Source organism: Lissotriton helveticus, chromosome 11 (assembly GCF_964261635.1).
Source record: "Lissotriton helveticus chromosome 11, aLisHel1.1, whole genome shotgun sequence".
NCBI lineage: Eukaryota > Metazoa > Chordata > Amphibia > Caudata > Salamandridae > Lissotriton > Lissotriton helveticus.
The window spans coordinates 1,095,680,741-1,095,702,202 of record NC_136072.1 but is presented as its reverse complement, the minus strand read 5'-3'; the positions used below and the strand labels follow the sequence as shown (position 1 = coordinate 1,095,702,202).

The window sequence follows — 21,462 nt, the reverse complement described above, 5'->3', positions numbered from 1 at the left end:
CCGCACCCTAGTGCAGCGTCTCAGCAACATCGGAATTCAGGAGAAGGCACTGGAATGGATCATCTCCTTCCTCGACACACAGATGTGTGAACACAGAGAGTCCGTCTACCACCGTACAAGTCAGAGGCCACCAAAGTCATCTGCGGCGTCCCTCAAGGATCCTCGCTGAGCCCCACCCTCTTCAACGTCTACATGAGCCCCCTCGCGCCCATCGCACGCCATCACAACCTGAACATCATCTCCTACGCCGATGACACCCAGCTGATCCTCTCACTGACCAACGACCCCGCCGCTTCCAGAGCCAACCTTCACGAAGGGATGAAAGATGTAGCCGAGTGGATGATGACCAGCCGCCTGAACCTGAACTCAGACAAGACGGAAGTCCTCATCCTGGGCTCCTCGCCCTCCGCCTGGGACGACTCCTGGTGGCCCCCCGCCCTGGGCACCGCACCCACACCGACAGACCACGCACGCAACCTGGGCTTCATCCTGGACTCCTCCCTCTCCATGACCAGACAAGTCAACGCCGTCTCCTCGTCATGCTTCAACATCCTGCGCATGCTACGAAAGATCTTCCGGTGGATCCCCACCGAGACCAGGAAGACGGTCACCCAGGCCCTCGTCACCAGCCGACTGGACTACGGCAACGCCCTCTACGCCGGAACCACCGCCAAGCTCCAGAAGAGACTCCAGCGGATCCAGAACGCCTCGGCCAGACTCATCCTCGACATCCCCCGACGCAGCCACATCTCCGGACATCTGAGAGACCTGCACTGGCTCCCCGTCAACAAGAGAATCACCTTCCGTCTCCTCATCCACGCACACAAAGCCCTACACGACCAAGGCCCGAGCTACCTCAACAACCGCATCAACTTCTACGCTCCCAAACGCCACCTCCGATCAGCCAGTCACGCCCTCGCCGCCGTCCCCCGCATCCGAAGAACGACAACAGGAGGAAGGTCCTTCTCCCACCTGGCCGCCAAGACCTGGAACTCCCTCCCGACCGACCTGCGCCTGACCCAAGACCACCTTTTCTTCAGGAAGAAGCTCAAGACCTGGCTGTTCGAGCAGTAGCAGCACCCCCCCCCCCCCCCCAAGCGCCTTGAGACCCTCCGGGTAAGTAGTGCGCTCTATAAATGTCCATGATTGATTGATTGATTGGGGAAGGGGCGAGGCTCCTCTGCCACAACGGAGAAGCCGCCGCTGGCTTCAGCGTCTCATACCCTCAATGCTTGTTTCTCATTTCATCTGGCTTCGCCATAGCTCTACCGCTGTGATTTGACAGGCTTTTTGTACGGCTTCCACCTACTCCAACATGTGTGCTGCTCGCAAACACAGGAGCAGAAGAAACCCCAACTATCCCTACAGAGGTCCCCACAGAGGTGGCTCTTCACATGAGGAGGTATAAGAACAACTGTCTTTACACCTCTGAGTACAGCCATTGTGGACTGGTGCCACCCCCTCCCCTCGCTAAACCCATACTAGAAAGCATGTACCACTCCTTTCCTGTTCCTACCTGTGTGCAAACCAACCACTGGACTTGTCAATAATGTTGACCATGCAATACCAATAATACATGTAAGGCCTGCACTAACTGCACAGAAGCCTGACTCTGATTTTCTTGTTACAGTAACGCTGTGACATCACAACTCTACTGAATATGAAAATGACATAGCTCCAATACTGTACTAAAACAAGTTATTACAGAGGGAGCCAACAGGCCATGTGTAATGCAGGTCACTGGGCACAACGACAAGCATTGTTTAGACAATGAAAGTAATAACTAGTTGTTCTGTATTTTTTTCTGTACAATTATTTGTGAGAATTCACAGACTATAGACGAGAAGAAAGCATTTATGGAAGTATATTTGTTTACTGCACTGCTGGGGTGCATCATAGGAAGGCAGGAATCTACCTGCATGTCAGCACCCCGTCTAAACTACTTCTAAAGCGACTTACATTAAACTGCGTTACTTATCATTGGCAGCCAGTTCCAACCTTCAATGAATAAGTTTATTTTTCCAGCGCAGATTCCATACCTGCTCTAGGCGCTACAAACATAGCGCCTCCTTCATAAAAGGAGCAGCCGAGTAACGATGTAAAACAAGGTGGGGGGCATAGTTATGTTTCTTCCTATCATGAGCAGAATCACAGGTATGATGCCATTCTGCAGCTGCTGCGTTTTCTGCATAATTACAGATGTGCCAATCCATATAATTCCGCCCTGCTGCATATTTTGCAGATTTCAATGACAAATAAAATTCCAGTTCAAACGGATTGGAATGGCCTTTGAGAGAGTGCCACCCCTGGTGCCACACAGTGGCAGGCCCTTTGCGGGCATTAACTGGCCAGTTTTCAGTGCTGAATGCTGTGGTCATGAGTCACACCGGTACTACTGAGAAAACGTGTGCCCTGAAAGCATGAACGTGGGTTAAAAGAGCAGAAGGGTGAATAACATTGCCCAAAATGTAATTTGATTGTCCGTGCCACATATTTTAGTGAACCTTGACACAATGTCGGCGCTCCATTACTGTGCCATTCCAGTCGGCCTGATTGGTTACAAGTAATAAATAAAATAAGCCCTGACACACTTCCTATGAGTTATGTGACTTTATGTAAGAACTGCCCACGGCCTCCTTACGTACTTACGATGCCTTGCAATAAATACCCTAATAATGTACGGTCCGGCCGGCCGTCCGGGGGCTTCCACCTGCAGAGCCCGGTACTATGGGGAGTAGAAAGCAGAATTCCTCTGGGCACGAGCTCCAGGCTGTGGGCTGAGACCACAACAAACACGGGCTGTTCCTTTGTTTGTCTGTACACAGCGCCTCGTGAGATCTGGGCGGCGATAGGGAGTGTGTTAGGACAGCTGCGGGCGAGTGAGCTCAGCTGGGGCCTTGGGAGCAGTGTACCAGCCCCTCGCCTCATGTCCGGCCTTGGGGTCGAAGGGAGAGTGACTGCAAGGAGGGAGAGCGAGCCTGAGACAGCCAGCGAAGAGATAAAGGGAGTGTATAAAGACAGCTGCAGGCGAGTGAGCTCAGCTGGGACCTTTGGAGCAGGGTACCAGCCCCCTGCCTCATGTCAGGCCTTGGGGTCGAAGGGAGAGTGACTGCAAGGAGGGAGAGCGAGCCTGAGACAGCCAGCGAAGAGATAAAGGGAGTGTATAAAGACAGCTGCAGGCGAGTGAGCTCAGCTGGGACCTTTGGAGCAGGGTACCAGCCCCCTGCCTCATGTCAGGCCTTGGGGTCGAAGGGAGAGTGACTGCAAGGAGGGAGAGCGAGCCTGAGACAGCCAGCGAAGAGATAAAGGGAGTGTATAAAGACAGCTTAGGCGAGTGAGCTCAGCTGGGACCTTTGGAGCAGGGTACCAGCCCCCTGCCTCATGTCAGGCCTTGGGGTCGAAGGGAGAGTGACTGCAAGGAGGGAGAGCGAGCCTGAGACAGCCAGCGAAGAGATAAAGGGAGTGTATAAAGACAGCTTAGGCGAGTGAGCTCAGCTGGGACCTTTGGAGCAGGGTACCAGCCCCCTGCCTCATGTCAGGCCTTGGGGTCGAAGGGAGAGTGACTGCAAGGAGGGAGTGCACGTCTGAGACAGCCAGCGGAGAGATAAAGAGAGTGTATAAAGACAGCTGAGGCGAGTGAGCTCAGCTGGGGCCTTTCGAGCAGTGTACCAGCCCCATGCCTCATGTCAGGCCTTGGGGTCGAAGGGAGAGTGACTGCAATGAGGGAGTGCACGCCTGAGACAGCCAGCGAAGAGGTAAAGGGAGTGTATAAAGACAGCTGCAGGTGAGTGAGCTCAGCTGGGGCCTTTGGAGCAGGGTACCAGCCCCTCGCCTCATGTCAGGCCCTGAGGCCTTGGGGTCGAAGGGAGAGTGACTGCAAGGAGGGAGTGCACGCCTGAGACAGCCAGCGAAGAGGTAAAGGGAGTGTATAAAGACAGCTGAGGCGAGTGAGCTCAGCTGGGACCTTTGGAGCAGTGTACCAGCCCCCTGCCTCATGTCAGGCCCTGAGGCCTTGGGGTCGAAGGGAGAGTGACTGCAAGGAGGGAGTGCGAGCCTGAGACAGACAGTGAAGAGATAAAGGGAGTGTATAAAGACAGCTGAGGCGAGTGAGCTCAGCTGGGGCCTTGGGAGCAGTGTACCAGCCCCATGCCTCATGTCAGGCCTTGGGGTCGAAGGGAGAGTGACTGCAAGGAGGGAGTGCACGCCTGAGACAGCCAGCGAAGAGGTAAAGGGAGTGTATAAAGACAGCTGCAGGTGAGTGAGCTCAGCTGGGGCCTTTGGAGCAGGGTACCAGCCCCATGCCTCATGTCAGGCCTTGGGGTCGAAGGGAGAGTGACTGCAAGGAGAGAGTGCACACCTGAGACAGCCAGCGAAGAGATACAGGGAGTGTATAAAGACAGCTGAGGCGAGTGAGCTCAGCTGGGACCTGGGGTGCAGTGTACCAGCCCCCTGCCTCATGTCAGGCCCTGAGGCCTTGGGTTCAGAAGGGAGAGTGACTGCAAGGAGGGAGAGCACGTCTGAGACAGCCAGCGTAGAGATAAAGAGAGAGTATAAAGACAGCTGAGGCGAGTGAGCTCAGCTGGGACCTGGGGTGCAGTGTACCAGCCCCTCGCCTCATGTCAGGCCCTGAGGCGTTGGGTTCAGAAGGGAGAGTGACTGCAAGGTGGGAGAGCGAGCCTGAGACAGCCAGCGAAGAGATAAAGAGAGAGTATAAAGACAGCTTAGGCGAGTGAGCTCAGCTGGGACCTTTGGAGCAGGGTACCAGCCCCTCGCCTCATGTCAGGCCCTGAGGCCTAGGGGTCGAAGGGAGAGTGACTGCAAGGAGGGAGTGCACGCCTGAGACAGCCAGCGAAGAGATAAAGGGGGTGTATAAAGACAGCTGAGGCGAGTGAGCTCAGCTGGGACCTTTGGAGCAGGGTACCAGCCCCCTGCCTCATGTCAGGCCCTGAGGCGTTGGGTTCAGAAGGGAGAGTGACTGCAAGGTGGGAGAGCGAGCCTGAGACAGCCAGCGAAGAGATAAAGGGAGTGTATAAAGACAGCTGCAGGTGAGTGAGCTCAGCTGGGACCTTTGGAGCAGGGTACCAGCCCCCTGCCTCATGTCAGGCCCTGAGGCCTAGGGGTCGAAGGGAGAGTGACTGCAAGGAGGGAGTGCGAGCCTGAGACAGACAGTGAAGAGATAAAGGGAGTGTATAAAGACAGCTGCAGGCGAGAGAGCTCAGCTGGGACCTTTGGAGCAGGGTACCAGCCCCTCGCCTCATGTCAGGCCCTGAGGCCTAGGGGTCGAAGGGAGAGTGACTGCAAGGAGGGAGTGCACGTCTGAGACAGCCAGCGAAGAGATACAGGGAGTGTATAAAGACAGCTGCAGGCGAGTGAGCTCAGCTGGGACCTTTGGAGCAGTGTACCAACCCCTTGCCTCATGTTAGGCCTTGGGGTCGAAAGGAGAGTGACTGCAATGAGGGATTGCACGCATGAGACAGCCAGCGAAGAGGTAAAGGGAGTGTATAAAGACAGCAGAGGCGAGTGAGCTCAGCTGGGACCTTTGGAGCAGTGTACCAACCCCTTGCCTCATGTTAGGCCTTGGGGTCGAAGGGAGAGTGACTGCAATGAGGGATTGCACGCATGAGACAGCCAGCGAAGAGATAAAGAGAGTGTATAAAGACAGCAGAGGCGAGTGAGCTCAGCTGGGGCTTTTGGAGCAGTGTACCAGCCCCTTGCTTCATGTCAGGCCCTGAGGCCTTGGGGTCGAAGGGAGAGTGACTGCAAGGAGGGAGTGCACGTCTGAGACAGCCAGCGAAGAGATAAAGGGAGTGTATAAAGACAGCTGAAGCGAGTGAGCACAGCTGGGACCTGGGGTGCAGTGTACCAGCCCCCTGCCTCATGTCAGGCCCTGAGGCCTTGGGTTCAGAAGGGAGAGTGACTGCAAGGAGGGAGTGCGAGCCTGAGACAGACAGTGAAGAGGTAAAGAGAGTGTATAAAGACAGCTGCAGGCGAGTGAGCTCAGCTGGGACCTTTGGAGCAGGGTACCAGCCCCCTGCCTCATGGCAGGCCCTGATGTCTAGGGTTCAAAAGAGAGAGTGACTGCAAGGAGGGAGTGCGAGCCAGAGACAGACAGTGAAGAGATAAAGAGAGTGTATAAAGACAGCTGCAGGCGAGTGAGCTCAGCTGGGACCTTTGGAGCAGGGTACCAGCCCCATGCCTCATGTCACGCCTTGGGGTCGAAGGGAGAGTGACTGCAAGGAGGGAGTGCACGCCTGAGACAGCCAGCGAAGAGATAAAGAGAGAGTATAAAGACAGCTGCAGGCGAGTGAGCTCAGCTGGGACCTTTGGAGCAGGGTACCAGCCCCATGCCTCATGTCAGGCCTTGGGATCGAAGGGAGAGTGACTGCAAGGAGGGAGTGCACGCCTGAGACAGCCAGCGAAGAGTTAAAGAGAGTGTATAAAGACAGCTGAGGCGAGTGAGCTCAGCTGGGGCCTTTGGAGCAGTGTACCAGCCCCCTGCCTCATGGCAGGCCCTGAGGCCTAGGGGTCGAAGGGAGAGTGACAGCTCAGCTGGGACCTTTGGAGCAGGGTACCAGCCCCCTGCCTCATGTCAGGCCTTGGGATCGAAGGGAGAGTGACTGCAAGGAGGGAGTGCACGCCTGAGACAGCCAGCGAAGAGATAAAGAGAGTGTATAAAGACAGCTGAGGCGAGTGAGCTCAGCTGGGGCCTTTGGAGCAGTGTACCAGCCCCCTGCCTCATGGCAGGCCCTGAGGCCTAGGGGTCGAAGGGAGAGTGACAGCTCAGCTGGGACCTTTGGAGCAGGGTACCAGCCCCCTGCCTCATGGCAGGCCCTGATGTCTAGTGTTCAGAAGGAAGAGTGACTGCAAGGAGGGAGTGCGAGCCTGAGACAGACAGTGAAGAGATAAAGAGAGTGTATAAAGACAGCTGCAGGTGAGTGAGCTCAGCTGGGACCTTTGGAGCAGGGTACCAGCCCCATGCCTCATGTTAGGCCTTGGGGTCGAAGGGAGAGTGACTGCAAGGAGAGAGTGCACGTCTGAGACAGCCAGCGAAAAGATACAGGGAGTGTATAAAGACAGCTGCAGGCGAGTGAGCTCAGCTGGGACCTTTGGAGCAGTGTACCAGCCCCTTGCCTCATGTCAGTCCCCGATGTCTAGGTTTCAGAAGGGAGAGTGACTGCAAGGAGGGAGTGCACGCCTGAGACAGCCAGCGAAGAGACAAAGGGAGTGTATAAAGACAGCTGCAGGTGAGTGAGCTCAGCTGGGACCTTTGGAGCAGGGTACCAGCCCCCTGCCTCATGGCAGGCCCTGATGTCTAGGGTTCAGAAGGAAGAGTGACTGCAAGGAGGGAGTGCGAGCCTGAGACAGACAGTGAAGAGATAAAGAGAGTGTATAAAGACAGCAGAGGCGAGTGAGCTCAGCTGGGACCTTTGGAGCAGGGTACCAGCCCCCTGCCTCATGTTAGGCCTTGGGGTCGAAGGGAGAGTGACTGCAAGGATGGACTGCGAGCCTGAGACAGCCAGCAAAGAGATAAAGAGAGTGTATAAAGACAGCTGAGGCGAGTGAGCTCAGCTGGGAGCTTGGGAGCAGTGTACCAGCCCCCTGCCTCATGTCAGTCCCCGATGTCTAGGGTTCAAAAGGGAGAGTGAGTGCAAGGAGGGAGTGCACGTCTGAGAAAACCAGCGAAGAGATAAAGGGAGTGTATAAAGACAGCTGAGGCGAGTGAGCTCAGCTGGGGCCTTGGGAGCAGTGTCCCAGCCCCTTGCTTCATGTCAGGCCTTGGGGTCGAAGGGAGAGTGACTGCAAGGATGGACTGCGAGCCTGAGACAGCCAGCGAAGAGATAAAGGGAGTGTATAAAGACAGCTGCAGGCGAGTGAGCTCAGCTGGGTCTTTTGGAGCAGGGTACCAGCCCCTCGCCTCATGTCAGGCCCCGATGTCTAGAGTTCAGAAGGGAGAGTGACTGCAAGGAGGGAGTGCGAGCCTGAGACAGCCAGCGTAGAGATAAAGAGAGTGTATCAAGACAGCTAAAGCGAGTGAGCTCAGCTGGGACCTTTGGAGCAGAGCAGTGTACCAGCCCCTTGCCTCATGTCAGGCCCAGAGGCCTTGGGTTCAGAAGGGAGAGTGACTGCAAGGAGGGAGTGCGAGCCTGAGACAGCCAGCAAAGAGATAAAGAGAGTGTATAAAGACAGCTGAGGCGAGTGAGCTCAGCTGGGAGCTTGGGAGCAGTGTACTAGCCCCCTGCCTCATGTCAGTCCCCGATGTCTAGGTTTCAGAAGGGAGAGTGACTGCAAGGAGAGAGTGCACGTCTGAGACAGCCAGCGAAGAGATAAAGAGAGTGTATAAAGACAGCTGCAGGCGAGTGAGCTCAGCTGGGACCTTTGGAGCAGTGTCCCAGCCCCCTGCCTCATGTCAGGCCCTGAGGCCTTGGGTTGCGAAGGGAGAGTGACTGCATGGAGGGAGTGCACGTCTGAGACAGCCAGCTGAGAGATAAAGGGAGTGTATAAAGACAGCTGAGGCGAGTGAGCTCAACGGGGGCCTTGGGAGCAGTGTACCAGCCCCATGCTTCATATCAGGCCCTGATGTCTAGGGTTCAGAAGGGAGAATGACTGCATGGAGGGAGTGCACGTCTGAGACAGCCAGCTGAGAGATAAAGGGAGTGTATAAAGACAGCTGAGGCGAGGGAGCTCAGCTGGGGCTTTTGGAGCAGTGTCCCAGCCCCTTGCTTCATGTCAGGCCCTGAGGCCTTGGGGTCGAAGGGAGAGTGACTGCAAGGAGGGAGTGCACGTCTGAGACAGCCAGCGAAGAGATAAAGGGAGTGTATAAAGACAGCTGAGGCGAGTGAGCTCAGCTGGGACCTGGAGTGCAGTGTACCAGCCCCCTGCCTCATGTCAGGCCCTGAGGCCTAGGGGTCGAAGGGAGAGTGACAGCTCAGCTGGGGCCTTGGGAGCAGTGTACCAGCCCCATGCCTCATGTCAGGCCCTGATGTCTAGGGTTCAAAATAGAGAGTGACTGCAAGGAGAGAGTGCACGTCTGAGACAGCCAGCGAAGAGATAAAGAGAGTGTATAAAGACAGCTGCAGGCGAGTGAGCTCAGCTGCGACCTTTGGAGCAGTGTACCAGCCCCTCGCCTCATGTCAGGCCCTGATGTCTAGGGTTCAGAAGGGAGAGTGACTGCAAGGAGGGAGAGCGAGCCTGAGACAGCCAGCGAAGAGATAAAGAGAGTGTATAAAGACAGCTGCAGGCGAGTGAGCTCAGCTGCGACCTTTGGAGCAGTGTACCAGCCCCTTGCCGCATGTCAGGCCCTGATGTTTTGGGTTCAGAAGGGAGAGTGACTGTAAGGAGGGAGTGCGAGCCTGAGACAGCCAGCGAAGAGCTAAAGGGAGTGTATCAAGACAGCTGAGGCGAGTGAGCTCTGCTGGGGCCTTGGGAGCAGTGTACCAGCCCCTTTCATCATGTCAGGCCCTGAGGCCTTGGGTTGCGAAGGGAGAGTGACTGCAAGGAGGGAGTGCACGTCTGAGACAGCCAGCGGAGAGATAAAGGGAGTGTATAAAGACAGCTGAGGCGAGTGAGCTCAGCTGGGGCCTTGGGAGCAGTGTACCAGCCCCCTGCCTCATGTCAGGCCCTGAGGCCTTGGGTTGCGAAGGGAGAGTGACTGCAAGGAGGGAGTGCACGCCTGAGACAGCCAGCGAAGAGATACAGGGAGTGTATAAAGACAGCTGAGGCGAGTGAGCTCAGCTGGGGCCTTGGGAGCAGTGTACCAGCCCCTCGCCTCATGTCAGGCCCTGAGGCGTTGGGTTCAGAAGGGAGAGTGACTGCAAGGAGGGAGTGCGAGCCTGAGACAGACAGTGAAGAGGTAAAGGGAGTGTATAAAGACAGCTGCCGGCGAGTGAGCTCAGCTGGGACTTTTGGAGCAGTGTACCAGCCCCCTGCCTCATGTCAGGCCCTGAGGCCTAGGGGTCGAAGGGAGAGTGACTGCAAGGAGGGAGTGCACGTCTGAGACAGTCAGTGTAGAGGATGAAACGTGAGAAGCAGAAAGCGGGGGCAAGTAAGGACAAGGAGTGACCGTATGAGGGACAGCACGTCAGGAAAGAATGAGATTAGAATGACTGCTTCCTTCCTTCACGGTGGGGATTATAATCAGTGCTTGAAATGCAAACACAGAAGTGCAGATCCTGACTGTCCCTGAGTGCTTGCTCACGACTAAGAAGTGTGTGTTCTCCTTCAGTGAAAGTAAGGTAACCCTGCTGGGATCATCCTTCAGGGGTGAAACCAGTGCAGGTACTCGGGCACCTGCCCCTTTCAAGTAGGATTGACAGTGGAGTGACATTACTGCTGGGTTTTACGGATTGTGAGATGGTTTAGCATGTTGTACGTACTTGATAACAAAATACCTCAGATAAGTCACAACCACCATAATACAACCCCATCTACTGGATCCAACCCCCACCACCTCATTTCACCTACCTTACACACGCACACACATCCAACACATACCAAGAACTTCCTCTTTGTAGCAAACCTAGACCCCGCCTATTAACCATAGCCTCCTTATAGCAATTGCGTCCACCTCATGGAGTGTGTGTCTACTTTTTGAATCCACATCACTGCACTCTAACTGCAGCCACCTCAATCCAACCCCATTCACCTCACTCAAATCCCATCTGCTTCATATCAACATCAACCACCCACTGGCAACCGCTGGTTTAAAACCAACCACATAATACCCTTTCAGCCACCTTACAACAGCCCCTTTCACCTTAGAACAACCACTTCCAATTGATATATACACCATATCCACCTTACATGAACAGCTACATTATACTACAGCCAGCCACCTTGTACCAAAAAACAACTTGATTAAAGCAAGCACAACTACCTCTTAAATTAGCACAACTGCCTCTTAAGTGGGCTTCTTCTGCTACAATCTGCTGTACACCAACGGCAACCAACTTATATAAACCCACTGACACACTTTAAAAGCGACTATACTTAATTGAACACAACCACCTTTATACCATACCCATTATGTAATGAACATTCACCATGTACCCAGATCAAATGTTATATTAATCCTATCCACCGTACACCAAATGCAACCAGGGTATACAAACCGCAACAATCTCTTTTCCATTGCAACTACCTTTCTACCAACTCCTTACAAACAGCAGTCACGTGATACAAGCCATACAGACCTTATAACACCACCACCACCTAGGTTATATCAGACACACCAATGTACCGACCATAACTATTCTGTCCTAACCACAACGTTATTTATACCAGTCACATCCACCTTATAAGACCACATACCAGTCACATCCACCTTATAAGACCACCACATACCAGTCACATCCATCTTATAAGACCACAATTGAACTGCTACTGTGTTATGCATTGCTCCCTTACACTCTCTCCAAGTTTAAGCCTTCTAAATACCAATACATTTCTTCATAAAAGCCACCAGCAATTTCTACCAAACCAACTGACTTTAAAACGATCCAACTCACCGTTTGGTTGTCCTCGTAGAGCTTCAGGTCATACCCGCTCAGCTCCACGCAGAATATGATTGCTGTGACACCCTCGAAACAGTGGATCCACTTTTTGCGTTCAGACCGCTGTCCCCCCACATCCACCATTTTGAAAGTGAGTTCCTTGAAGGTGAACTTGTTCTCCACGATGCCCGTGGTCATATCACGGGAGCGCAGGATATCCTCCACGGTGGGGATGTAGTCGAGGGCCGCAATCCGCTCCAAGTCATTCAAGTAATAAGCGGCATTGTCCTCCAGATGGTACTCATTGGATCGGCAGAAGCACTCTTGCACCCCGGGGTCAGACCACAGGCGCTTCATGACACCCAGCAGCTCTGGTGTGATCTCACCTTTGCTCTCAGCCGGACCAGTCAGGGCAAAGAGCTGGACGGCATCATAAGCCCTGTCAGGGTTGTGAAACTCAATCTTGAGGGTGGCGAGGGCGCGGATGATGCGGGTAAGCGAGTCAATGGCATTGTAGATGATGAGAGGCTTGTACTCTTTGCAGGCCTCCAGGTTGAAGCCCCCGCTGTGAATGATCTTCATCTGCTTGACGATGGTGCTCTTGCCAGAGTTGCTAGTTCCCAGGAGAAGGAGCTTGATCTCACGGCGCTGGCGCTGGCTCTCAGAGCGCAGGTGGCGGTCAATGCGGCGCGAGCGCCTGGCCGCCTCTTTCTCCTCAGAGCTTTGCCGACATCCCATGGTACAGCAGAGAGTAACTGGAGATGCTCTTGAGCCCTCTGTCTGCCTCGGAAGAGAGCTTCTCTGTTTTTTTTAGTCTTGAGTCTTGGGCACCCTGAACGCCAAGACAGGGCAGCACTTGGTGGACCAAGGCAGGGAGAGCGAAGCGGCTCGCTGCCAGCAGGGGTGTGGTGTCAGGCAGCAGTGCAGGCTCTAGCAGAGCTCATGGCAAGCCCCTCTCCCGCAGCCAGGCAGGTGGTGGCACATCCACCTTTATTGAAAGGACACTTCCCGTTGACGCGGTCTAGCCGGATCTCTCAAATCCCCTTTTCTCCTCTGCATAATTATTCCACTTCCGTCTGTCCAAAGGTAAGGAGCAACACTCTCATCCACTCTACTTCTGCCTCACTGGCCTTTTTTTAATTGTATTTTCCGGTTGCCGTGGTGACGCTGCTAGGTGCAGCTGAAGATCTGTGGCCGCCTTCACCGCCTGCTTCTCTGCTCCGCTTGCCTGCTACACTCCAGCGTCTCCAGGCCCTTTGTAGGCGTTCGCGCCCAGCCTTCTGTCCACCTGTTTGAAAAAACAAAGATGTCATGTCGTCAGTAGGACCTCAAGCCACAATCCTTGCACGTCACTTCCACCTTCTCCCTTCCATCTAATGAATGCCCAACAAGGCCACGTGGTCCCATGCATTGTGTGACTGATCATTTTACTTTCCCCGCTCCTACTATGAGTCAATGCGCCCCTCTGTGTTCTGTAGAAATGCAAAGCCAAGACCGCTTGACGGTGCCACGCCTGGCATGGTGTGTGCCAGTCTTCGGGTATTATCACACTATGATCTATCTATGCCACCACTCCGCCCCTTAAGCCCATTCAGCTCCTAAATCGCTGCACACGCGCCTTCCTTCAAAACCACTGCTTACCCTGCGCCCGGCGTGGGGCCACTCAAGGCCGGGGCCCCTGGCCCCGAGCGCACGTGTCCAGGGCTCGCTGCGCACGCGGCTGAGCCTGGCCCAGGCCCGCCGGAGGGAGAGAGCAGGCCTCGGATGATCGTCCGGCCGCGGCTGAGCCTGGCCCAGGGCCGCCGGGGGGAGAGAGCAGGCCTCGGATGAACGTCCGCCCGCGGCCGCGGCTGAGCCTGGCCTAGCGCCGCCGGGGGAGCAGCAGGCCTCGGATGAACGGCAGCCGGAATCCCTGCTCCCGAGTCCGCCCTTGTGCCTGTTATCGACAACACTGACTGCAAAACAAACAGAGCCGCTGCGCCCCAGCCCGGGCCGGCCTTCTCGATCGGTGCCTCCAGGGCCTGCCCGCCCTGCTCAGGCCGGTTCTCCTGCTGACTGGCTCTCGGGCCCACAGGATCCGGGTCTCGGGACGGATTGATGGGGACCCGAGGGCGGGGGTGAATTCCCTCACACTCAGCTGTTCTACAGGGCCCACCCGAGGGCTGCCAGGCCTCAAGAGCCCTCAGCAGGTCCCGCAGTATCAGAGGCCGGACTGCGGGGTCCCAGGAGGCTGTGGTGCCCACCCAAGGGCTGCCAGACCTCAAGAGCCCTCAGCAGGTCCCGCATATCTGGGGGCAGAGCAAGGATGGGGGCTCCCTGGACCCACGAGGCGAGGGTAAATGTCCTCACATTGAGTTCTACAGGGGCCTTCTGATGGCCGACAGGCTTCCAGAGGACTCAGCAGGTCCCACAGTATCTGGGTCTTGAGACGGATTCCTGGGACCCGGGAGGCGGTGGTAAATCCCCTCATATTGAGCTGTTCTACAGGGCTCACCCGATGGCTGCCAGGCCTCCAGAGGACTCGGCAGATCCTGCTGTATCAGAGGGCTGAGCAAGGATGGGGGCTCCCTGGACCCACGAGGCGATGGTAAGTTCCATCACATTGAGCTGTTCTCCAGGGCCCACCCGATGGCTGCCAGGCCTCGAAGGGACTCCGCATGTCCCGCAGTATCAGGGGCTGACAAGGACTGCGGGGTCCCAGGAGGCTTTGGTCAGATCCCTCACATTGAGATGTTCTACAGGACCCACCCAATGGCTGCCAGGCTTCCAGCAGTGTCAGCGGGCTTACCGGGTCTCAGGAGGCTGTGCTTGATTCCCACACATTGAGAAGTTACACCGTGCCCATCCAGTGGCTGCCTGGCCTCCAGAGGACTCTGCAGCTCCTGCAGTGTCAGGGGGCTTACAGGGTCTCACCCAAAGGCTGCCAGGCCTCCAGAGGACTCAGCAGATCCCGCTGTATCAGGGGGCTGACTGCGGGGTCCCAGAAGGCTGTTGTAAATTCCCTCACATTGATTGAGCTGTTCTACAGGGCCCACCCGATGGCTGCCAGGTCCCCAGAGGGCTCAGCAGGTCCCGCAGTACCAGGGGCTGACAAGGACTGCGAGGTTCCAGGAGGCTTTGGTCGGATCCCTCACATTGAGATGTTCGACAGGGCCACTCGAGCGCTCCCAAGCGTCCAGAGGGCTCAGCAGATGCCACCATATCAGTGGCCTGAAGAAGGATGATGGGGAGCTCGAAAGATGATGGCACATGCCTGACACAGGTGGGCACCCACCATCACCCTGGGACTACGCCAAGTTCCCAGTTGGCCAGAATGGAAGGGTTGGGTCACAAGCTTGCAGCAGGCATTGATCCTGAAGACAGGAGATGACGTAAAGAGGAAAAGTGTATTGATTATTACAGCAGGAAACAATGGAGATCCTGCCGATCCCCTTTTGGGTCAAGCCTTATCATACGCAGCACCACGTGCCTCGCCAGATCAATACCGGGTATGACTCGCCCGGAGCACAATGGTGATTACTGAAAGGGAAAGCTTTACCGTTCCTGCTTGGAGCATGTATCCTTCACATGGACACGTTCAGAGGTGCATGCTTGCCCCTGTAAACGAACCGTTGCTTCCCTATGGGACCTCATGCCATGCATGACTGCTAGAGCCATCTATCTAGCCAACAACGTAACCTCTGGAATCTTGCGCTGCACGTGCTAGTACCATGTCTTGTAGTCTTACCGTACTTATAAATTGCAAAAATGTCTTTCAGGCAACTTTTTTGTCATTTCTTAACAGTTGTTTAAAATGCTGTATCACCTTCCTCGGATTATATCTACGGTGTATAAAAACTGAAATAAGTGAAAAATGCTTACTTGTGCCTTGGCCTTACGCGCACATGCCCACTGCGTCCCTCACACTGCACAGCGGTACTCTGCATTGCACACATTGCCACTGCGACACATATATTGCTGAGCCTTGTCCGTGCACTTTCATACATTGCTTAAGAGACTCACATACAGCTCTGCTGTTTGAAGGCACTCATACACATTTCATCTGAGACTCCTCACTCTGCCCTGTGCACCTACCTTAGATATTCCTTCTGAAACTTACATTGTATGGCCTTGTGTACGTACTCACACACATTATCAGTGCTTAATTTAAGCCAGTGGATTCCGGTGCACAGCACCGGCACTTAATTGTCAACGCCAGCGCTTGTAACAGTCTGCCACAAGGTGGCGCTGTATGGTTAATTTGCAGATGACCACAACAACAGTTAATTAGTAATTCAATATACATTAAAATGACTATTACCTGCCATTCTTATAGCTTTGGGGGGCCTGAAATTGTCAGAATTGTCCAACTTGTAGAAGAGTGCTGGTTAGTAGTTGTGTTGTTACTATCATTGGCAGAGTTGGCAGGGGCATTGTGTGGTACAAGCAGCAGTAGCCTCCTGACGAGAGCCTTGGCACTTATTTTTTTTTTGTTTTACAAACTAAGCACTGTCTCTCAGACTGCTCACTTACTGGTCTTCAGCCTTGTACATGGAACCATCACCTCACAGATTAGCCTAGTAGACACACTCTCCACATTCCCTCTTAGTCTCTGCATAAGGGCCAGGTGTACAAAAATCAGGAATTGCCATTTCCAAATTGCCATTCTTATCGAAACGCAATTAGGAAAGCGCAGTTTCTAATGTAAGAAAACTTTGCACTGTGGCGATTCCTAGTTGGGCGCAAATCGACCTACCTCATGAATATAAATATTAATGAGGTAGGTCGCATTTTGCAACCTGTTAGAAATAATAGCTATCATGGGGAAGGCGGCCTGCTAGGGTCAGTAGACCTCCACGCCTGAGATTATTTGAAATAAAGCAATATATATTTTTTTTAATGCAGTCCTCTCTCCACAGGTCACCTCTTCTCTTCCTGTGTGTGCTGTTAAAATTTGACCCTTTCATGCAGGGCTTTAAGTAGGCCGGGTCTCAACGGTGCTGAGCACTAGCAGTTTTATAAAGGGTGCCTCAAAACGGGTCTCTGTCGGGCTCTGTTTTGTGCCCTGGCACAGGCAGTCCTTTTTTTTTCTGGACTGCAGTGATAGCAGGCACATCGATGTGCGCTTTTCACACCGTTCACTTCTCTGTAGAAGAGACATTTCGGCATGATGTCATGCCGGATGAGCGTTGTAGTGGAAGGGAAATCCTTTAAAGAGAGTCATTTTCTCTCTGGATTTCCCTTCTCTTCTGTAAACTCAGGAGCACAACATTGTCGTTGTGTCACCAGGGCTTTAAGTGGAAGCTTTTTCAATATTATATACAAACCATAGTTGCTGCTTCCTATGCAACTAACAACCATTGACAAAGCCAATATTCCTGACTTGTTGTTGGCAGTATGTTACTTGTTGTATCATATATCTGGATGCAATGACAGAAACAGCATAATTCAAGTCGGGTTGCACACTATGCTAAGCACAGATTTTTAGCTTACATGTTTTTAAGACACGCCTTGAATTACATTGGCCACACCCCTTTGAGAGACCCCGCAGTTTATTCATCCCACTTAAAGCCCTGCTTTTATGTCCTTTCTCCACAGCTTACTCTCCCGCTATGCGCTGTTAAAATATGACCTTTTCACAACCTCTCTTCACAGCCCACCTCTTCCGCTATGTGCTGTTAAAATATGACCTTTTCATGTTCTTACTCCACAGCTCATCTCTCCCTATGTGTGCTGTTAAAATATGGCCTTTCCATGTTCTCTCTCCACAGCTCACCTCTCCTCTTTCTGTATGTGCTGTTATAATATGACCTTTTCATGTTCTTTCTTCACAGCTCACCTCTCCTCTTTCTGTATGTGCTGTTAAAATATGGCCTTTCCATGTTCTCTCTCCACAGCTCACCTCTCCTTTCTGTATGTGCTGTTAAAATATGACCTTTTCATGTTCTCTCTCCACAGCTCACTTCTCCCTCTATGTGCTGCTAAAATTTGACCTTTTGATGTTCTCTCTCAACAGCTCACCTCTTTCTATATGTGCTGTTAAAATATGACCCTTTTACGTCCTCTGTCCACAGCTCACCTCTTCTCTTCCTGTCTGTGCTGTTAAAATATTACCTTATGATGTGCTTTCTCCCTTGATCTGAAAACAAACTGGCCTGTTACTCTATGGAACAGAATTTGGTTAAAATTGAGGAAATCCTCTAGAGCCACTAGCACGACACAAACACTTTTCTTTCTGTATAATCGGTTATTTTTCACTCCAATTGACCTCAATAAGATACATAACACAAATCCTAACACATGTTGGACATGTTCCCAAAGTGAAGCTGACCTCAAACGCATGCTATTCACATGCACACTTGTCTTTAAATTTTGGGAACAGGTCTGGCACCAAATTAACACTATCTTTCATACCACAGCACCCTTATCCCTTACCACTATTTTCCTAGGTAGCTTAGCACCGGAATGGGGGAAAAGTCATTCTCAGCTAAGACTCATTGATCTGTTACTGGCTGTAGCTTTTCAACAGTTTTCAAAACATTGGAAAGACTCTTCCAAATTGTCCTATCTAGCATGGTGGTATGCGGTAAGCCATAATCACCGCTTAGATACAGCTCTAGTCCACCCTATCTCTCTAGCTACGAAAAGACTACACCTCTGGTCCCCCCTCACCCACTTTTTAAATACAGCAGCAAAAAACACTTCCTCCCCCGAGCCCTTAATACAAGAATTTACTAAGCCTCCCTGACTTCCTACTGTTTACTTGTATATAATTCTGATTATTTTTTAATCCCTGTTGCACTCCTTTAATGATGTATTATGGACATGTACTGCTATTTGCAATATTTATGAACCTATGAATGTTTTCATCTCATCTTCTAAGTCATACTTTTATTGCCTTGATGGTTTTTTGTATATGAACAGTATTCTCAAGTATTCTTTCATGCCTTTATGCATTGATAAATAACTGTTTGTACGAAGTATTGTTTTCACAACAAATTTAATTCTTCAATAAGCCTTCACTTGAACTTTAAAAAAATGATGTGCTTTCTCCCCAGCTCACTTCTCCCTCTGTGTGATGTTAAAATATTACCTTTTCATGCCCTTTCTGCACAGCTCACCTCTCTTCTTCATGTGTGTGCTTTAAGGATATGCCCCACATCACCCCTTTCTCCCCGGCCCTCATTGCAAGTTGTCCGGAGCGGGAGAAACTGTCAGTTTTGACCAGGGTGGGAATTATCGATCCCTTACATTCTGAACCCGGTCATCCAAGGATGAAGTCACCGGACCCGAGACTTCGGAGGAGCTGCGGGGCTACAGGCGGCTACTGTGCCTGCCCCATCCCACCCTCACACTTGAGCTGGGAGAGCTGAAAAACTCCCCCAGCTGAAGGGAAATGACACGTGCCCCCGCCACCTCCCATTGCGAGAAGGAGCCTCCGCAATATTTACCGCCTGCTCCAAACAGGCGCTAAAGGCCTGCGCATGGGGGACCCTCATTTCTCCCAGAAGAGGGGAAAACCTGCAGAATTTAACCTAGTATTAGTGGGTCCACGTGTCAGTCTCCATTCAGAGGGAAAAAACGTAAACCCTGTTCACTCACAGGGAGATAGCGGCTGTTGTCGATAAATCCGGCCCTGGTATGTATGTGTGGAGATAACGGGAAACCACAATAATAGGGCCTTAGTGGTGTGAGAACATGAGCCGCTCTGCTCTGTCGGAGGATGGCATCCCCCATCATCTCTCCACGACCCCTCTGTCTCCACAGAGCAGGCCTTGCTCTCTGGCACCGCCCTCCTCCGCTCTGCTCTGTCGGAGGATGGCGTCTCCATCCTCTCTCCACGCCCCCTCTGTCTCCACAGAGCAGGCCTCGCCCTCTGGCACCGCCCTCCTCCGCTCTGCTCTGTTGGAGGATGGCGTCTCCCCATCCTCTCTCCACGCCCCCCTCTGTCTCCACAGAACAGGCCTTACCCTCTAGCACTGCCCTCCTCCGCTCTGCTCTGTCGGAGGATGGCGTCTCCCCATCCTCTCTCCACAGAGCAGGCCTCGCCCTCTGGCACCGCCCTCCTCCACTCTGCTCTGTCGGAGGATGGCGTCTCCCCATCCTCTCTCCACAGAGCAGGCCTCGCCCTCCGGCACCGCCCTCCTCCGCTCTGCTCTGTCGGAGGATGGCGTCTCCATCCTCTCTCCACGCCCCCTCTGTCTCCACAGAGCAGGCCTCGCCCTCTGGCACCACCCTCCTCCGCTCTGCTCTGTCGGAGGATGGCGTCTCCCCATCCTCTCTCCACAGAGCAGGCCCCGCCCTCCTCCGCTCTGTCGGAGGATGGCGTCTCCCCATCCTCTCTCCACAGAGCAGGCCTCGCCCTCTGGCACCTCCCTCCTCCGCTCTGCTCTGTCGGAGGATGGCGTCTCACCCATCCGCTCTCCACGCCCCCCTCCGTCTCCACAGAGCAGGCCTCGCCCTCTGGCACCGCCCTCCTCCGCTCTGCTCTGTCGGAGGATGGCGTCTCCTCATCCTCTCTCCACAGAGCAGGCCTCGCCCTCTGGCACCGCCCTCCTCCGCTCTGCTCTGTCGGAGGATGGCGTCTCCCCATCCTCTCTCCACAGAGCAGGCTTTGCCCTCTGGCACCGCCCTCCTCCGCTCTGCTCTGTCGGAGGATGGCGTCTCTCCCATCCTCTCTCCACGCCTCCCTCTGTCTCCACAGAGCAGGCCTCGCCCTCTGGCACCGCCCTCCTCCGCTCTGCTCTGTCGGAGGATGGCGTCTCCCCATCCTCTCTCCACAGAGCAGGCCACGCCCTCTGGCACCGCCCTCCTCCGCTCTGCTCTGTCGGAGGATGGCGTCTCCCCATCCTCTCTCCACAGAGCAGGCCTCGCCCTCTGGCACCGCCCTCCTCCGCTCCGCTCTGCTCTGTCGGAGGATGGCGTCTCCACCCTCTCCCCACGCCCCCTCTGTCTCCACAGAGCAGGCCTTGCCCTCTGGCACCGCCCTCCTCCGCTCTGCTCTGTCAGAGGATGGCGTCTAACCATCCTCTCTCCACAGAGCAGGCCTCGCCCTCTGACACCGCCCTCCTCCGCTGTGCTTTGTCGGAGGAGGGCGCCTCCCCATCCTCTCTCCACGCCCCCCTCTGTCTCCACAGAGCAGGCCTCGCCCTCTGGCACCGCCCTCCTCCGCTCTGCTCTGTCGGAGAATGGCGTCTCCCCACCTCTCTCCACGCCCTCCTCTGTCTCCACAGAGCAGGCCTCGCCCTCTGGCACCGCCCTCCTCCGCTCTGCTCTGTCGGAGGATGGCGCCTCCCCATCCTCTCTCCACAGAGCAGGCCTCGCCCTCTGGCACCGCCCTCCTCCGCTCTGCTCTGTCGGAGGATGGCGCCTCCCCATCCTCTCCTCACGCCCCGCTCTGTCTCCACAGAGCATGCCTCGCCCTCAGGCACCGCCCTCCTCCGCTCTGCTCTGTCGGAGGATGGCGTCTCACCCATCCTCTCTCCACGCCCCCCTCCGTCTCCACAGAGCAGGCCTCGCCCTCTGGCACCGCCCTCCTCCGCTCTGCTCTGTCGGAGGATGGCGTCTCCTCATCCTCTCTCCACAGAGCAGGCCTCGCCCTCTGGCACCGCCCTCCTCCGCTCTGCTCTGTCGGAGGATGGCGTCTCCCCATCCTCTCTCCACAGAGCAGGCTTTGCCCTCTGGCACCGCCCTCCTCCGCTCTGCTCTGTCGGAGGATGGCGTCTCTCCCATCCTCTCTCCACGCCTCCCTCTGTCTCCACAGAGCAGGCCTCGCCCTCTGGCACCGCCCTCCTCCGCTCTGCTCTGTCGGAGGATGGCGTCTCCCCATCCTCTCTCCACAGAGCAGGCCACGCCCTCTGGCACCGCCCTCCTCCGCTCTGCTCTGTCGGAGGATGGCGTCTCCCCATCCTCTCTCCACAGAGCAGGCCTCGCCCTCTGGCACCGCCCTCCTCCGCTCTGCTCTGTCGGAGGATGGCGTCTCACCCATCCTCTC

The 21,462-nt window shown here is 54.5% G+C and overlaps 2 protein-coding genes across 4 annotated transcripts in view; one reads left to right on the top strand and one right to left on the bottom strand.

Annotated features, from left to right (window-relative positions):
- RSPH14 (radial spoke head 14 homolog) overlaps window positions 1–21,462 on the top strand; it is a 551,562-nt gene that overhangs the window by 296,384 nt on the left and 233,716 nt on the right. The gene's annotated exons all lie outside the window — the stretch shown is intronic.
- Window positions 1–21,462, bottom strand: part of GNAZ (G protein subunit alpha z) — a 303,422-nt gene that overhangs the window by 190,243 nt on the left and 91,717 nt on the right. The window contains exons 1-2 of one of the 2 annotated variants that reach the window (XM_078667755.1): window positions 13,131–13,385; window positions 11,505–12,777 (exon numbers count right to left, since the gene is read on the bottom strand). In XM_078667755.1, the coding sequence (XP_078523881.1) occupies window positions 11,505–12,227 (723 nt within the window). In that variant the 5' untranslated portion in view covers window positions 12,228–12,777; window positions 13,131–13,385. Of the gene's footprint in view, window positions 1–11,504; window positions 12,778–13,130; window positions 13,386–21,462 lie in introns of those variants that run through there. The other variant, XM_078667754.1, reaches the window with a different exon arrangement.